The sequence below is a fragment of the Liolophura sinensis genome, unplaced genomic scaffold (genome assembly GCF_032854445.1).
Source record: "Liolophura sinensis isolate JHLJ2023 unplaced genomic scaffold, CUHK_Ljap_v2 scaffold_345, whole genome shotgun sequence".
In the NCBI taxonomy this organism is placed as follows: Eukaryota; Metazoa; Mollusca; class Polyplacophora; order Chitonida; family Chitonidae; genus Liolophura; species Liolophura sinensis.
The window spans coordinates 1-17,111 of record NW_027018284.1 but is presented as its reverse complement, the minus strand read 5'-3'; the positions used below and the strand labels follow the sequence as shown (position 1 = coordinate 17,111).

Genomic DNA, 17,111 nt, shown 5'->3' with positions numbered 1-17,111 from the left:
AGTGTTGTGTTTTGTGCCAAGACTTGTTGTGGGCATACATGAAGGTATGGCAAATCAGCTCTTTCTCATCCATTCCATCACATGACTCTAGTTTGATCAATTTCTGTGGATCTTGACGAGCAATCTCAGTTCAGTGGACAAACTTGTGGCCGCCATACTTGGTGACAGTCTTTAGATGGCATACAATCTTCAGTGAGGCTCTCTACGGGCTTTCTCGCGTAGCTTGCAATAACCGGGATATACTACATATGGCTGATACTGCTACGTGTTCGGCTGAAATTGACAATGACTCCAATACTGACTCCAATTCTGTGGATGTTCAGGCCGATTATCGTTCCCAACCTATAATTAACGAGCTACTATGCTACTTGTCGGATAAGCTGGATGTCTTACCAATTGACACGCTGGTGAAGTTATGTGTCGATGTGTATAGTGATACTGAAATTCAAAATGCAAAGGATATCTTGTATAAGTGCTGCGGAAACCTTGTGACAAATAAAATTCGCAAGAGATCAGGTCCGAACAGAAAGGTGAACTCTCTTCAGGATATATGCAAAATGCTTCACGAATTGGAACCCAGTGATATTCCATGCTTTGTGGCTCGGCAACTGAGCAAGTTACCTCCCGTGTCAACAAATCATATTGATGTTTCCTCTCTCTTACGTGAATTGGCAGGAGTTAAGCTCCAGATGAATGACATTGTTAGCAAAATTGATGATCTAAACTCAACACAGATCAATGTTCAAAAAAAGTTGGACCGCTTGGACAGCAAATGTGCTAGTCCACCTACAAATAGAAAAACTCGATTCCTAGAGAAATCTATTACCAGTGTCGGTGAGTGCGCCTCCTCTAAGGATGATACTGAATTATCTCAGTCTACTCGCATCAACGAGTGCAATGTTGTTGGTGACAGTCCGTTTGCTAATAAAAGCAAAACAGTCCCTTTGTCAGATATAACTAACAACACTGCTCCAAATGAGGCTTCCTGTGTAGACCAATCAATGGATAAATCTTACGCTGCTGTGCTATCAACTGAAGAATCACATCCTAGCCGTACAACTCTGGAGTATGCTGGAAACGATTTCACAACAGTGATTAGAAACAAACCCCGACCAAACAAAAAACATGAATTGCGAGGTTTGCGAACCTATCCCCCTGTGGAAATCTTTATTACCAGATTGGAGCCAACAACCACTTCTAATGACGTAATCCAATTTGTTAAGGATAACTCAGGTGTTAACGTTGAATGTAAGAGGCTGGATACTAAATATGACACATATGCATCGTTTTGGATACGAGTAACGGGTAAAGTTTCGAATATGTTATTACGTTCTAGCTTTTGGCCCGATGAAGTACTGGTTCGAAAATTCTATAACCGCCGCGACTCGGATGCAACATGGTCCAAGCGAAGATTTAGGGAAGGTGACCATTACACCACCAACGGTTCTACACAGCGATATGCACGTGACCATGTGATGTTACAGAATGACTATTAGTGAATGTACTTTTTTGCGTCCCAGTTATGGTATTTATTTATTTCTGCTTGTGTCTTATCTCAATTTAACTTTCAACATGTCATTAACTGTAACCTCTTTCAACTGTAGGTCACTTAAGACCTCTATACAGGAAGTTAAACAACTATGTGACCTTAGTGATGTATGTGTTCTTCAAGAAACTTGGCTCAGAAACTCGGAACATGATTTACTGAATGCCATACACAATGACTTTTGTGGCTATGGTGTCTCGTCCATTGACGAAACCCTTCTAACTCCTGGGCGTCCCTTTGGTGGTATTGCTGTCCTCTGGAAAAAGTCGCTGGGAAGCTTGGCTAGTATTGTTGACTTCCATGACAATAGGCTGCTTGGCCTTCGTTTAGAGTCTGACTCAAGTAAACTATTGATAATTAATATATACATGCCTACGGATTGTACAGATAATATTGACATATTTAATGATTATCTAGCTAAGATAAAGTCTATTATTGAAGAATCTGACATTCCCAACGTTGTGGTCATGGGAGACTGGAATGCAGACCCAAATGCTTCATTTGGAAAAGAGCTGAAAGATTTCTGTACTGACTCAGGACTATATAATTATGACTTAAATCTTCTCCCGCACTCTACGTTTACTTATGTCAGTGATGCCCACCTGACCACCTCGTGGTTAGATCACTGCCTCTGTTCCCAGCATGTTAGTGATTCTGTAAACAATATTAATGTGTTGTATGATTTTGTTACTTCTGACCATAAACCACTGTCTATTAACATTTCTTGGCAAAATTTACCCCGCCTCTCTACTTCCAGCTCCAATCCAACTTGCCTGTTCATTGATTGGAGTAATCTTAATGGAAATGATATTGCTAGGTATACTTCTGTGACTAAACTCAAAATGAGATCTATAACAATTCCATCTGAGGCTCTGAATTGCATGCAACCTAAATGTAAAACACATTCTAAAGAGTTATCTCAGTATTATCACAGTATTGTCACCGCTCTGCGTCAAGCTGGTTATGAAACCGTTGCAAAAAATAAGTCTTCTACTCGATACAATATTCCTGGTTGGAATGATCTAGTTAGTGACCTTCATGCTCATGCACGTGTAGCTTTCCTTCTTTGGAAAGAGCATGGCAGCCCTCGAAGTGGTGAAATCTGTAATTACATGCAAATGACTCGGCGTAAATTTAAGTATGCTGTTAGGGCCTGTAGGAAAAATGAGTCATCAATTCGAGCCGACAAAATGGCCCAAACTCTCTTCCAATGCAACTCGGAGGAATTCTGGAAAGAGGTGAATAACACCAATGCTAAGAATATGTCTCTCCCTATCAGTATTGATGACACTCATGGTGAAGCCAACATAGCATCTCTGTGGAAAGATAAATATGAATCTATTCTTAACTCAGTCAGAAATACCAGAGCTAAGGATAAAGTACTTGAGTATTTGACTGAATGTAATGATGCTCCATTCCATAGATTTACTACTGTGGAAGAGGTGTCTGATAAAATTAAGACTTTAAAACTGGGTAAATGTAGTGGGCCTGACAGTTTGAGCTCTGAGCACCTAAAGTATGGTGGTCCTGAGGTTGCACATCATCTCACACTCTGTATTAATGCACTTATGGCGCATTCTTGTCTCCCCAAGGAACTTACTGATGTTTACATTTCGCCAGTAATTAAGAGTAAGTCTGGAAATATAACTTCCTCCGACAATTATCGACCTATTGCTGTCGCTACTACTATCTCGAAACTTATCGAAGGCCTTATTTTAGAAAAATGTCTTAACTTCTTCGCCACCTCAGATTTTCAGTTTGGTTTTAAAGCTAATAGATCCACAGATCAATGCATTTTTGTGTTAAAAGAAGCTATCAACTACTATTGCTCTAATGGCAGCCCTGTTTTTGTTTGTTTCCTTGATGCCAGTAAGGCTTTCGATCGTGTAAATCACTGGTGCTTACTGCAAAAACTGATTGATCGTAATGTACCGCCATGTATTATAAAGTTTCTCGAAGTATGGTTTAATACCCAAGAGTCCAGTATTAAATGGGGATCGTCCATATCGAGCCCTTTCCGTATCATAAACGGAGTTAGGCAAGGGGGGATTTTATCACCTACTCTGTTTAACCTATACCTCCATGAACTGGACGTTGCTCTGTCCGATAGTTGTGTTGGATGTAATGTTGGAGGTTTATTTATCAATCACCTTATCTACGACGATGATATGTGTATAATCTGCCCGTCTGCAAAAGCAATGCAAGCTCTCTTTAAAGTATGTGAAGAGTATGTTCTTTCCCATGACATAATTTTTAATACCCGTAAGACTGTGTGTTTGGTTATTAAACCTAAAACGTATAAAGATTTCAATCCCCCGCCTTTGTACCTTAATGAAAGATTGTTATCTTATGTCCAATCGTATACTTACCTTGGGCACATTATTACTGACAATTTGTCTGATGATGCGGACATTCTGTCTCAGAAAAGAAAGCTCTGTATTAGAGCCAACATGTTGATACGTAAGTTTAGTTCTTGTACTCAGCTTGTTAAAGTACAACTTTTTCGTAGTTTTTGTTGCAATATATACTGTTGTCAGCTTTGGTGTACTTTTCTGAAAAAGGTTATAAGCTCATTACGGGTCACTTACAATAATGCATTTAGATGGTTAATGTGTTTCAGGCGCGATTGTAGTGCCAGTTTTATGTTCTGCATTAATGGTGTACCGTCCTTTGGTGAAGTACTGCGCAGGTCAGTGTATTGTTTCAGACGGAGACTTATGTTTACTGACAATTCCATCGTAATAAAACTCCTGAATAGTGACGCCAGTATAACATCTCGGCTTCAGGAGAGGTGGTCAGTTTTACTATACTGATGTGAAGTCGGTATATGTCGCCAATGTTATGTGTATATAATTAATTTTTTTTTTTTTTTTTTTTCTTTTTCTTTGTGTGTGTGTGTTTATCTTTTTTTATATGGACAATTCAGTCTGAAATAAAGCTCTATCTATCTATCTATCTATCTAGTACGTGCTGGTCTTTTCAATCCCACTAGCACTATCAGATGCTAGGAAGGAAACACAACATCGTTGACGACAATTTTTCATTCGACTTCAATCCCTTCCTTGGATCTGACATGGGCTGGTGTAAAGCAAAAACTAGCACTATTAGATGCTACGGAGGGTATTCTCACCATCAGTTGTGTGCTTTGAATTCACTTCCAGTCAGGCATCTTCCCTTCCTTGTATGTGCTACGTGCTGGTGTAAATCTTCAGTTAGCACTATCACATGCTAGGAAAGGAAAAGTTCTACCACCCATACTTGGATAGTTGTCGTATATTTACTACATGTATAGGTCCGCTAATTTCACCTGGAAGGAGCTACAGTAGTCGTGATTTAGTCTATGCTGTCTTTCTTTGTATCTAGTACGTGCTGGTTTTAAAAACTATATTAGCACTATTAGATGCTTAGGATGGCGTGTGGAGCAATCATCAAAATCGGCAAACAACTGTCTGAAGCATGCCTAAAAGTGTACTGCTAAAACTCTGCCAATGCCTATATTTCTTCTTTGTGTAGAGGAGGATATATACGTTTCATTCATTAGTCTTTTGTTTTGGACTCACCAGTGATTATTTCAAGAAAGGAAACACAGCAGAAATTCACACAGAGTAAACATTTTCCACGCTTCTACTCGACAGACACATTTTTCTCAACTGTCAATCCAAGCTTAATGACTTTTCGAGTGGTGTCATTTTCCCCACATATAAACAGCCAGTGTTATACTTTTTCCACTGCCTCTTACATCCTTCCTTGTATCTAGTACGTGCTGGTCTTTTCAGTCCCACTAGCACTATCAGATGCTAGGAAGGAAACACAACATCGTTGAGGACAATTTTTCATTTGACTTCAATCCCTTCCTTGGATCTGATATGGGCTGGTGTAAAGCAAAAACTAGCACTATTAGATGCTAGGGAGGGTATTCTTACCATCAGTTGTGTGCCTTAAATTCACTTCCAGTCAGGCGTCTTCCCTTCCTTGTATGTGCTGCGTGCTGGTGTAAATCTTTAATTAGCACTATCACATGCCAGGAGAGGAAAAGTTGTACTACTCATGTATTAGTGGTTGTATATTTACTACATCTCTTGAGCTTGCTATTTTCACCTGGAACGAGTTACAGCAGCCGTCGTTTACTCTATACTGTTTTCCTTTGTATCTAGTACGTGCTGGTTTTGAAAATTCTATTAGCACTTTTAGATGCTTGGGATGGCGTGTGAAGCAATCATCAAAATCGGCAAACGATTTTTTCAAGCATAGCGTAAAGTTTCTGCTAAAACTGCTATTGCGTATATTTCTTCTCTCCGTAGGGAACCATATTTACGTTTATTTTATTAGTCTTTCGTTTTGGACTGAGCAGTGAGTAGTTTGAGAAGTAAACACAGGAGGAATTCACACAGAGTAAACATTTCCCGCGCTTATTCTTGCCAGACACATTTTTCTCAGCTGTCAATCCAAGCTAAAAATCTTTTCGAGTGGTGTCATTTTCCATATATATAAACAGGCAGTGTTATATTTTTACCACTGCCTCCTACATCTTTCCTTGTATTTAGTACGTGCTGGTCTTTTAAGTCCCATTAGCACTATCAGATGCTAGGAAAGAAACACAAGAGCGTTGACAATTTTTTATTCGACTTGAATTCCTTCCTTGTATATGATATGGGCTGGTGTAAGGCATAAACCATCACTGCCTGATGCTACAGAGTATTCTTTTCATCAGTCGTGTTTTCTTAATTGGGGAGCTCGTAAAATTCCTTTCGGCATGTATTAAGAGGTCCAAAGCTGTGAACTCATCTTTTCCTTCCTTTATTACGTCACTATTATCGGTGTATGTGTGCTTATAAAACATACATGAAGTATATACGCACTGCAACTTCATAGAAGAAAACGATGCCTTCTACTGTTATTTAATGGTGAAGTACGACGTTAAACCCCAAGCACTCACTCACTCTACTGTTATTTTGATTTTCTGTGGGGCTCGTCCTCGAGTCTTCCATTCATTTCCAGTTAGATATCTCTCTCACATCAAATAAATAAATACACAAAAATATTTTTTATGCAGCGTCTTTTGCATGTTACTAACACATGTGTTAGCATACGAAAACAGAAGCAGATATATATCTTTTACAGCAGAACACAATAACAATATTTACAAATCTTTTCTAGTGATCATAATGTCTTAAATTTTCCAGAAAATACGAGCACTGTCAACTGGTGACAACCAGTTAGATGCACGGGTATCAGTTGATAGTTAAAAAGCTGATATTTTCTGGTCATAAGAAGAGGAAGGTTGAATTTTGGTGTTTTCTGTATTGTCTGGAGATGAGGTATGTATGTACATCATATCTGGGGGGGAGGGGTTTGTTTGTCTATTTTTTTTTTTTTTTTTTGTTAATTTCCTGCACCTGAGTACATATTTCAAGTAAATGCTTGAAAGTTAACCTATATGCACGTGCTGGTCACCTCTCAATATCATGCAACTATATAAAACAACTGCCAGGTAACAAACTGACAGTTTAACTTTACTGGGGACCATATTTATCTGGGGTTTTAAGACTTAGTCAATTCAAAAAAAAAACAGCTACAATTAAAATATTTTGCCCTACGAAGTTGGAAATTTGTACACTGATTCTTTACTGTAGTACAATGAACAATCTACAATTTTTAAGCACTTGCAATTTGTGACTAGGTCTTGCTTGCTTGATAAACACAGGCCTGAGGTCACTGAAGAACTACTGACAGGTACAATATACATCAATGTGCAGTTAATCCATGAGGTAATAAATTATCATTTAAAATTCAACATTAATACAAATTTAGCAGAACATAACATGTAATAACATTCAAATACGAGGATAACACAGCTAACAAAGTGCCCACCACAGCAGGTGTCTGAAAACAACAGGTACAATGCTGAGGACCAAGCCAAATTACAATACACTTCACAAAAGAACATAAATAGTCCTTCAGGTTTTATGTGATATAAAAAAAAAACATTTGCCATCAGTGATGTATAAACACTAACAAATATTGTTTTACTTCCATTGTTGAGTTCTTGACAGTGACTACAAAGATGTACGGTATTATTAAAGTTACACTAATTGAGGCACTAAGGTCATAAGTCAATATGATCTATTACCGCTCTGGTGAAATCAGTGGTGGTTGAGTAGCCTCCCATGTCTGGAGTTCTCACCTGCAAGAGATCAGAAAAGAATCTGAATACATGTAAAAAGACTTTCACCACTGCCAAAAAAATATACTTGTCTAGTATTCAACAAGTGAAAGTTCTGAGAGCATTCTTTTGTATATAGTACCTGTTAATTAACAGCTTTTGTTCTGCTGTATCATACTCCATTTCGCTGTGTTTGTGATCTTCCAAGCTCTGCGTGCACAAAATAACAACACAACTCAACTGGGAATGGCTATGTGGAAGCAATTAACCACAACCATCAACAACTGTGACCAACAGTGTATGATCAGTTGAGTCGCATCTTAACAGTCTATGTATGCTGAGCTTAAGATGAAACAAACTCATGTTTCTTACAGACTTTGTAACTAAAAAGTGGGGGAATCAAGAAATTATCCAGAAATTCTCTGTCCAATGTCAAGATTCAACTTCAACCTCTGGTACGAGCAGTTGGGTGTCACACATCTACATGTAATACCGCTGAGCTGTCCTGCTTCCTGGAGAATAAATGAATAAACAAATAAATAATCATCATCTTACCTTGCCAGCCTTGATCACTCGTTCCAGGGCATCCCCAATGACTTTGGCATGAAATTCCAGATGCATGTGTGTCAGCATGTTGACAGATGCAGACAAGATAGCTGTCGGGTTGGCAATGTCACGACCCACTGCCTGAGCAAACGGGTGTCTAGCCCCCTGGAATCAAATCAAACATGATGTTTCAGTTTGAGTCATACAACTGCTGGATCTTGGTAATGAATTTGGTAATTCATTAATTATTCATCTTATTGGAGTTTTACAAGATGACTCAAGAATATTCACTACTCTCAGGTTTATGGAAAAAGGTTGACCAACCACACTGTCAGGCAGATGTATCCAGGAAATGTGTTAACTGTTACACATGCAATCAAATATGGAGCCTACTATTGAGTCACACAGATTAATCCATATGCATTGATATAATACGTTATCTCAGTGTTGAGAGATAACAAATTTGTCCCAAGGTATTCAATATATTAGGAAAAATTATAAACAATCCACTGTAACGTGTAAATGTGCAAAAATATACGGGTATCTGCACCCAAAAATCAAGGGTGATAACTCACTAACTCCCACGTATGCAGGCCTGCACAACATGAGAGGTGCACCCCTTCTCCTGCAATGTTACAGAAAAGTTCTTCTACGTAAGTTTTAAAATTACTTACACTCCAGATGTTGTTTTATACCCTGCTTGACGAAAATGTCTATAACAGACATCTCGTGTACTAAAACTTCACCTGGTCAAACCTAATAATCAACTAAACAAATACATATATTTATATGAACATATATATTATTATATAAACATATATTTTGTTGATCAGCTGTTAAACCTAATAAGAAAGACAGCTTGATGATTGAACTCACGGGTTCAAAGATTGCCACCTCTTGACTGTAACTCTCCCCTGGGACTACCCCAGCACCCCCTACCAGTCCAGCTGCCAGGTTGTCCACAATGTTACCATAGAGGTTAGGCATCACCATCACATCAAACTGGTGCGGGTTGGATACAAGCTGAAAAATACCAGGGTCAAATGCAGCTTTTTATTTGGTCACATCTTTCAGTCTCATAATTTGTGTTAAAATTGTTGAAAGACATGTACATCTAATATTAGGCTAAATATGCAATTTGATAACAATACTAATTGAGAATAAAAAATGTAATATTATGTCATACATTTTCAGCATCACAGAAATCAACATAAAATCCCCTCAAAAAAGTCCATTTTGTACCCCACATCAGTGTTACTGAAGGTATCCAAATTTCAACTTCCAGTACCAAAAACTAAGAATCGTAGAGAGTTTTTAAATTTTGACTTACAAAAAGGGCTCTGTGAAATCCACCCCAGGGATCAAGTTTATGGGTGGAATAAAATGGAGAGCCCATAGTTTATAAACCACCACTCCTCTCTTTTGCTAAGCACCTGACAAACTCCCTGACAAAGCTTATTTGCCTCTAAACATGCACTTTGTGTTTTTATGGCAAAAACAGCATATTCCATGAGTGCTTACCTGCATACAACAGTTGTCAATGATCATGGTCTCAAACTCAATCTTTGGGTAAAGGGCAGCCACTTCTTCACAACACTGAAGGAACAGTCCGTCCCCCAGCTTCCTGAAGAAACAAATAATGCCCAAAGGATTTGTTAGACTGTTGTAGAACACCATACTCCAAAATTCTTACCTGTCACAGGCACACTGTATGTGGCTCATTATATCTTTTGGGGCAGAAAAGTTTTTAGCATACATGTACCTTTTAACATGGGTATCCCACCTCTTACCTCTTATCATAGGCACCCTACCCATTTTAACGTACAGGCCATTCACTTAACAGGATGATGTGAAACACTACTTGTGTCATCACAACCATTGTGAACTGCTTGTTCCCCTGCTGAATGGCAGTCAGCCCTCGGCAAACCATTGACAGGTTACTGACAAACTTACCCCTTGTATGACATACAGGCTGGTGGAAAACATGTCGTTTTCAACATCTTGGGAGTGCAAATCGCTCCATGAGCACCATCCATGCTTATTGTCACCATGGACTCACAAACAATCAGTGGTGTGTCTGGCATGCAATTCTTTAATATTTTTACAGACTATTTTTTTTTTTTCTTGGGGGGGGGGGGGGGGGCGAGGTTAGGGTTTTTTTTTTTTGGCTCTAGACAGAATTTTACTCCTCATGCAACACTGCACTTGATTCAACCATATATTTGTTTATTTCACTGGTGTTTTAGGCCTTACTTAAGAATATTTCAATCCTACAACAGCGGCCAGCATTATATCTCATGGCCTGCGTACACTCAGACAAGTAAGGAGCATGAGCTGGACTTGAACTCACAAAGACTGCACTGGTGAATGGCTTCTGAGTGCTAGCACCTCACCCCACGAATCAAGTTACTTTTAACATGATAAGGGTGCACGTAAAACTAGATTCAGAATGTACATTCCAGCTGGAAGCAACCCAATGTTTAAGATCAATATAAAATTATTATTATTGATGCATTCAAAACCTTCAATCCACTCACTCCATTCTAACCCTGAATTCTCTTCTTTTGGATGAGCTTAATTTTCATGGCAATCTCCTTAAACACTGTAATTCAATAGTGCCATATTTATTGTACATGTAGTCATATAATATGACAATGAAAACAGAAATGAGTGTCGAGGATTTTAAGCACAATACAGTCTAGATCTGAGATCTGTTTCGTTTTTCCTGGCTTAGCTTTCAGAAATACAAATCTGTACTCTTCCATTCACTAACCTGGAATTTCGCCCTTTCACATGTGCTGTCCAAAAGCTGTACGCTACAAAAACATCGTGTAATCCTTCAGTAATTCTTACTTCATATCACCTAGTTATTTATGAATAATAAAGACCATTATGTCAAAATAAACACAAATGTATCTCTTACATCGTCAGCAAGCCAAACTTCACTAACCCCCATACTCAATTTGGGTCGGCCGCACTCAGCATCAGCTGGGAAAATTAATTAAATGATTTGAGTGAAACCAATGAGATGTACAATCTAAACTGGTGATCGACAAATTGCTTGGGAGTCCTCTACTTTAATGCGCATGTCAATAATGAACAGCATGGAACTACACATATAATTAACTATTGTGAAAACTGGAGATGATCTTTATTTTGGAAGAGCAGCCAGGTCTACCATTCGAAAATGGCGGTTGGCAAAGTTCTGATGCTGTACAAGCAGATGTGTAGGATACATTTGTGTTATCTGTGATGTTACTGTCTTTATTATTACCACAAATGACATGATATGAATTTAGAATCACAGTACACCACTTTTTATGTTATGCAACGTTGGAACGTTGAGGAGAGCACCAGCCACATGACCGACTTCCAAGTTAGTCAACGTAACAATTCAGAGGAGTTAATGAGGAAGCCAAGCTGGGAACACGGCCAACCAATTTCAGAGCTAAATAGAGCCTTACATGATGTTAGCCTTGTGAACTGCTGTCACTTTCTTCCTCCCATGACGAACTGCATAGTCAAATGCAAACTTGGCAATACGACTCGACTTGGCTCTTGTAACAATCTTCAAACATTCAACAACTCCTTCTACACTCTAAAAATGACCAAACAGAAAACATAATCACTTCATTAATATGCACATTCTTTCTTATGATATATTTACAAGTCAGCTCAACTGCTGTTTTAACATCCTATACAAGAAGTTTTCAATTACATGAATATAATGGTGACTGATTTTATGGGTGAAGAGGGCCTGAGTAAATTACAGACATTCGCAAAGTTACTGGTGAGCTCAAGCCAACTTCATGTACAAATACACCATCACTGACCATCACCAAAGTAACCTGAGAATACAAGAGGCATAGCAATCTTCAAAATTCTCCATCTTGGGTGACCAAACAAATGAATGCACCTTATTTAAATCACTCAACTGGTCTGTGTCACTAGAGCACAGCTTTTCACAACATGTCTTTAGAAAATGCACAGTCAAATAAAGTACTACAATGGACGCATTTATTTATCTCATGGAGGTATAAAGTTGGTGCTGTGGCCCTGTGGTATGGCAGTATTGTCATAACGGTGGCTAATACCAACAGCTTACCATTAGCACACTTGTGGCTGGCTTCTGGCAAGCCACCACCCTCCACAAAGTCCTTATCTGCGGAGGGTGTAATTTATCAATTTTATTTATTTGATTGGTGTTTATGCCGTACTCAAGAATATTGCTGATTCATCATTCGACAGATGGATGACAATGCCTGCAAACAACCATCAAGGTCACAGCATAAAAAAAAAAAGGTCAGAAATAACACTGAGCATGAAGTTACATGTACCGTGTTAGCAGGGCCACCATAAAACCTCACAAAGACTATTCCTCCTCCTTGAAGACTCCACCACCACAACCACCTCTCCACACCGTGGTTTTGACGGCTACACGTTACCACTGATTTCACGACAGCAGTCTACTTTATAATTTCCACTGAGAATTTCTAAGAGCACATCCTTTACTCCATATTAACAAATCAAAGTCATACGTTTTATGTACCCTGTAAAACTTGCCTCCATGTCTACACAGGTTGACCACAAGTATAACTACAGGATTCTCCCTGAAAGCTACATGTGTACATCTCTTACCTCATGCTCTAAAGCGCTGTATTCTCCTTCGGTCTGTTCTCTAATGATCACAAAGTCCAGGTTATTGTGCCGCGTCTTGAAGCCAGGCAGACTCTTGCACAGGACCACATTAGCAAACAGGTCTAGCTCAGACCTGCAACAAGGTTTGATTGATTGATTGACTGACTGATTGATTGGTCATGAATGCTCTATCCTGGAATTTTCGACATAGATGATGGCTGTCAGTTTTAGAGTTGAAGGAAACCAGAAACCGTGGTAAACACCAACCTTTGGCACATTATTAACACACATTCCCACGTGTGGCATACACACCTGCCCACCATATGGGCATGACTGGTAGACAAGACACATTTCCTGCCCACAGCCAGAAATGAACCTGTGCCTCATGTGCCTCATGTTTAGGAACATCTTTCACCTTGCTCACTCAGCTACATCCTACTGCCTTTCCCTCTGTGACACTGACAAATGTCAATTTCTACAGTGGTAAATTGAATGTTCTGCTTTCTGACTGCTACAGGAGACACAGGCAAGATAACACTTACTGCAGACTTGACTCAATACTTTCAAGGCCATTTTCACAAAACTCAAGTTTACATCTATTTTCTTACACATGCAATTTGTTGTTGTTGTTTTTTCATTAAAAGTGGTCAACATTCAAAACTCAGACGGAGAATTCATATACACTGTACCCATATAACTGGGGCAGGGAATGTTGGAAAAAAGGTGTGTCAGACACACATGCAAAAACTGTATACTGCAATATTAAAATAAAGATTTTACCTGAGCCTCATATTGAGGGTCTGGAGGATGCCCCCCTTGAAGCCACTGGGTGAAGCTATAATTCCTTTAAGCCCGACTCCATTGGTCCGCAGAGATTGCACAACCGCCTCCAGATCTGCACTGGTACCTTTCTGAACCTCACTGAAAAAATGACATGTACATGTACAGAGGCTGTATCAAATACAACATGTTTTTATCTACGACTATTAAAACAGCTCCATAAGTTCTATTTTCTAGCTGGTTAGTAGGTCATATTTGTGACACCCTATGTTTGTGCGAGGTATATTAAAGAGACTACACCACAGATTATTGGTCAAAGAGATGAAAATCAGCGTGAAATTCCATCAGTTTGATCAAATAATAATGACTGAAATTTCAAAAAATCAAAATAATGAATCTTTTTTTTTATATGCAAACACAGCTGCAGCATACACACATTATACAGCCAAACAAACTTTATTACCATTTAGATATTATACATAAGCTGATTTTATATTGATAAAGGAAAAAAATCTAATAATTGGCACTTACAGAATTTTTCCTCAGAATCTTTGGTTATAACCTTATTCAGGGGAGAGAAGCAAGTAATGCCTCAGTAGTTCATCCATACCAACCAGTCTTGTCCCATATTTCATATTGTAACATTACCTGATGAAGATTTCCTCAAAGTCAATCGGCACACCAGCGGCGCTGAATACCTCACGGACGCTAGTCATTAGGTCAGGTCCCACCCCGTCTCCTGGCACCATGGTCACAGTGTGACGGCCAGCAGGTTTAGACACAGGCTCGCTTATTCCCTGCAAGAAAACATTGGTAACAAACCACTGAACTGCTCAGGACATCAATTCATTAAACAGACAAAAGTTTAAAACCATACTCAAGATTTTTTTTTACTTCCATGATGCCATTCAGTTAAATGGGTGCAAGAACATACATGTACTTTGCTATTGAAAAAAAGAAACTGAAGGAGTCTGCCCATACTGTCCACTCTACACCAAAACCATCCCACACAAATATAGCTTTCAGTGACATGGTAATAACATAATTCTCATCTTTGCGATTTTACGTATAAAAGTAGGTGCTTTCTCAGCTGCCCGATCATTTACAGAAAGGCTGAAAACGAATGGCAGAGTAAGTTCATTACCAAGGCCTGTGTAAGTGGTGCTCCCTGGTGTAAACATCGTGAGTATCCATGATTAGGACATGTCTGTTTCTGGAACATATAATACAAAACATGTGTATAGAATGGGCACACATGGTTAAATCGAAAATTACTGTATTTCACCTAAAGTTTGGCATGCAAAAATGCACTTTCAATCACCACAAACAATGGTTTATTCCACTGATCCAACAAGGGTCTGCGAAGACATGACAGTCTTGACAGAATTCAGAATTCATCTTATTCTTAACCACTTGATCACGACCTGCTCCCAACATCATCCATGACGTTGCTGACGTGTACCTCTCTACAATTATTTGTTTGTATGTGTTCTTTCTTGCCTGGGCATCAACTTTTTAGCACACTATTTTGACACCTCACACGAACAAAATACCATATAATGGTTGATATTAACGCTCTTAACTAAAGTGTACACACTTGATGACAGTTTGAATCTATATCATGATAATGAGAGCTCCTATATATACATATATTTTTTTTTTTTTTTGGTTATGTCTTTGCGCTGCATTTGATTGCACATGATAAGCACAAAAATGGCTTGTGCATTAAAAGGCTTAGGCAATAAAAGGCTTAAAAAGCTGTTCTAATCTAAAATTGCCAAAATTAAGAACTCTCTTTCTGAAGTTAACCCTTTACCAAGTCCAAAAAATACTATCACACATTATAAAATTGGAATGTTATTAATTAGGACGAATTACACAATGCATTTGATTTCATCATATATTTATGAAGTCCCTTGCAATGGCTGAGGATACAGCTTCAGAAAGATACATTTTCTGACAGTAAGTGACAGTTAGCCTATATGGTGATTTTGATAGTAAGTGACCTTGCAATGCCCTTCGCTAAGTATACAGTTTTAAGCATTGCCTTTCTGAGGAAACAACCATGTATGTAAAATCACAAACCATTTGTAACAGCCATGTCTTTTATCGTGCCAAAACCCAAATTCTGTGTAAACATCTCTATTTATGGTTTTGGTATGACAAAAAATCATTATTCAGTGTGCAGTTTTCGTCTGCGTCGGGAAAAATTCAATTTTAGCATCTTTATTGATAAACACGAATCTGTACATGAACTCGTAATAAAAACAAGTGAATGAACCTTACGGCCAAGAAAAGTAAATTGTTCTAACCTGGACAGCTCGATAGAGTCCAACGAACGCTGTTCGGAACCGGTGCATGCTTCGTGAAGCCATTGCGTTGACTGCGTTGGCTGCGTTGCTTCACTATACCAAACAAACATTCGTGAGTCTCCGGCAAATTCCGGAAAGTCAAGATTTTTTCCGATTTGTGCAGGTATCCTATTACGATAGCCCCCCACCCCCCAAATCACCATTACACGCACATACCTCCCAGCACCTTTATCCCACACTCAGACAAAAAAAAAGCACTTAAATTATGATAAAATTGTCCATATTGTGTGCCAATATTTGTTGGTAGACCACAACGTTTAAAAAAAAAAACAGTATGTAGGCCATATATTTTTAATCCCCAAATTTAAAAGTCTGGGGACTGATTGAGCCGTCTATAAGTCTATAGTCAGCTGTCTGTAAAATCAGTCTTTCTCGCTACCAAAATTGTAACATAAACTCTACACATTGATATGTTTGATGTTCACACTATAACAAGGAAAATGAAGTTTGAATAATTATTTTGAATAATTATGAAGTCATACGGGGCAATGAGTTCTTGGCGTCGAAACTGAGCTTATGCAGTTTAACATTATGAATTAGAAAAAAAGTGTTCTAATAAGCCCTGGTTTTCTTTAAAATCATATGGACTTCTAATATACCATGCGTAGCGCTTGCATGTGTTGTTACGTGTCACTGACTGAAGGCAGTTCTGGTAGCGAGAAATAGACAGTTGAATATAGGCGACTCTCTAAAAGAAATAGCTAGGCTGTAGCTGAGTTTCGAGTCAAGGCCGTGACTTTTTATCGCAGGACCTGTGGACAGTAACGCTAAGTGGCTACCATATAGGCTATTTATTTATTTATTTGTTTATTTGATTAATGTTATACGCCGTACTCAAGAATATATACGACGGCGCCCAGCATTATATGATGGGAAGAAACTGGGGTGTTGTTTTGGAATAAATAATTATAAACAACTAAACATACAGCAGTAGGCCTTTACATTTAGTCACGAGCAGCGCATGCCTATATGTATGTTTCTACATGTATGTATATAATCCGAACACGTGGGTAAGAAATCAAGCAAACAAATTAACGCACTAACTTCTGGTTATATATATGTAACT

The 17,111-nt window shown here is 38.6% G+C and overlaps 2 protein-coding genes across 2 annotated transcripts; one reads left to right on the top strand and one right to left on the bottom strand.

The window, feature by feature from the left end:
• The first annotated feature begins 248 nt into the window (after positions 1-248).
• LOC135481659 (uncharacterized) lies at positions 249-1,496 on the top strand. Its single transcript, XM_064761342.1, has one exon. The coding sequence runs from the start codon at positions 249-251 to the stop codon at positions 1,494-1,496; it is 1,248 nt and encodes a 415-aa protein (XP_064617412.1).
• Positions 1,497-6,185: 4,689 nt separating this feature from the next.
• LOC135481660 (isocitrate dehydrogenase [NAD] subunit beta, mitochondrial-like) lies at positions 6,186-16,048 on the bottom strand. The gene is made up of 10 exons (XM_064761344.1): positions 15,986-16,048; positions 14,818-14,886; positions 14,322-14,470; positions 13,674-13,814; positions 12,894-13,026; positions 11,720-11,853; positions 9,777-9,879; positions 9,132-9,278; positions 8,265-8,420; positions 6,186-7,730 (listed from the first exon to the last, which is right to left on the bottom strand). Exons 1-10 carry the CDS (start codon positions 16,046-16,048, stop codon positions 7,653-7,655), a joined length of 1,173 nt encoding a protein of 390 aa, XP_064617414.1. The 3' UTR covers positions 6,186-7,652.
• Between the last annotated feature and the right edge of the window lie 1,063 nt (positions 16,049-17,111).

Bases quoted from the DNA above. Each gene is read 5' to 3' on its own strand.
- LOC135481659 (XM_064761342.1), top strand. From the start codon at position 249: ATGGCTGATACTGCTACGTGTTCGGCTGAAATTGACAATGACTCCAAT.
- LOC135481660 (XM_064761344.1), bottom strand. From the start codon at position 16,048: ATGGCTTCACGAAGCATGCACCGGTTCCGAACAGCGTTCGTTGGACTC. The intron at 11,854-12,893 runs GTAAGAGATGTA...GGTCATTTTTAG, and splicing joins ACAGCGCTTTAGAGCATGAG to AGTGTAGAAGGAGTTGTTGA. The intron at 9,279-9,776 runs GTAAGCACTCAT...GGTATTTTTCAG, and splicing joins TTGACAACTGTTGTATGCAG to CTTGTATCCAACCCGCACCA.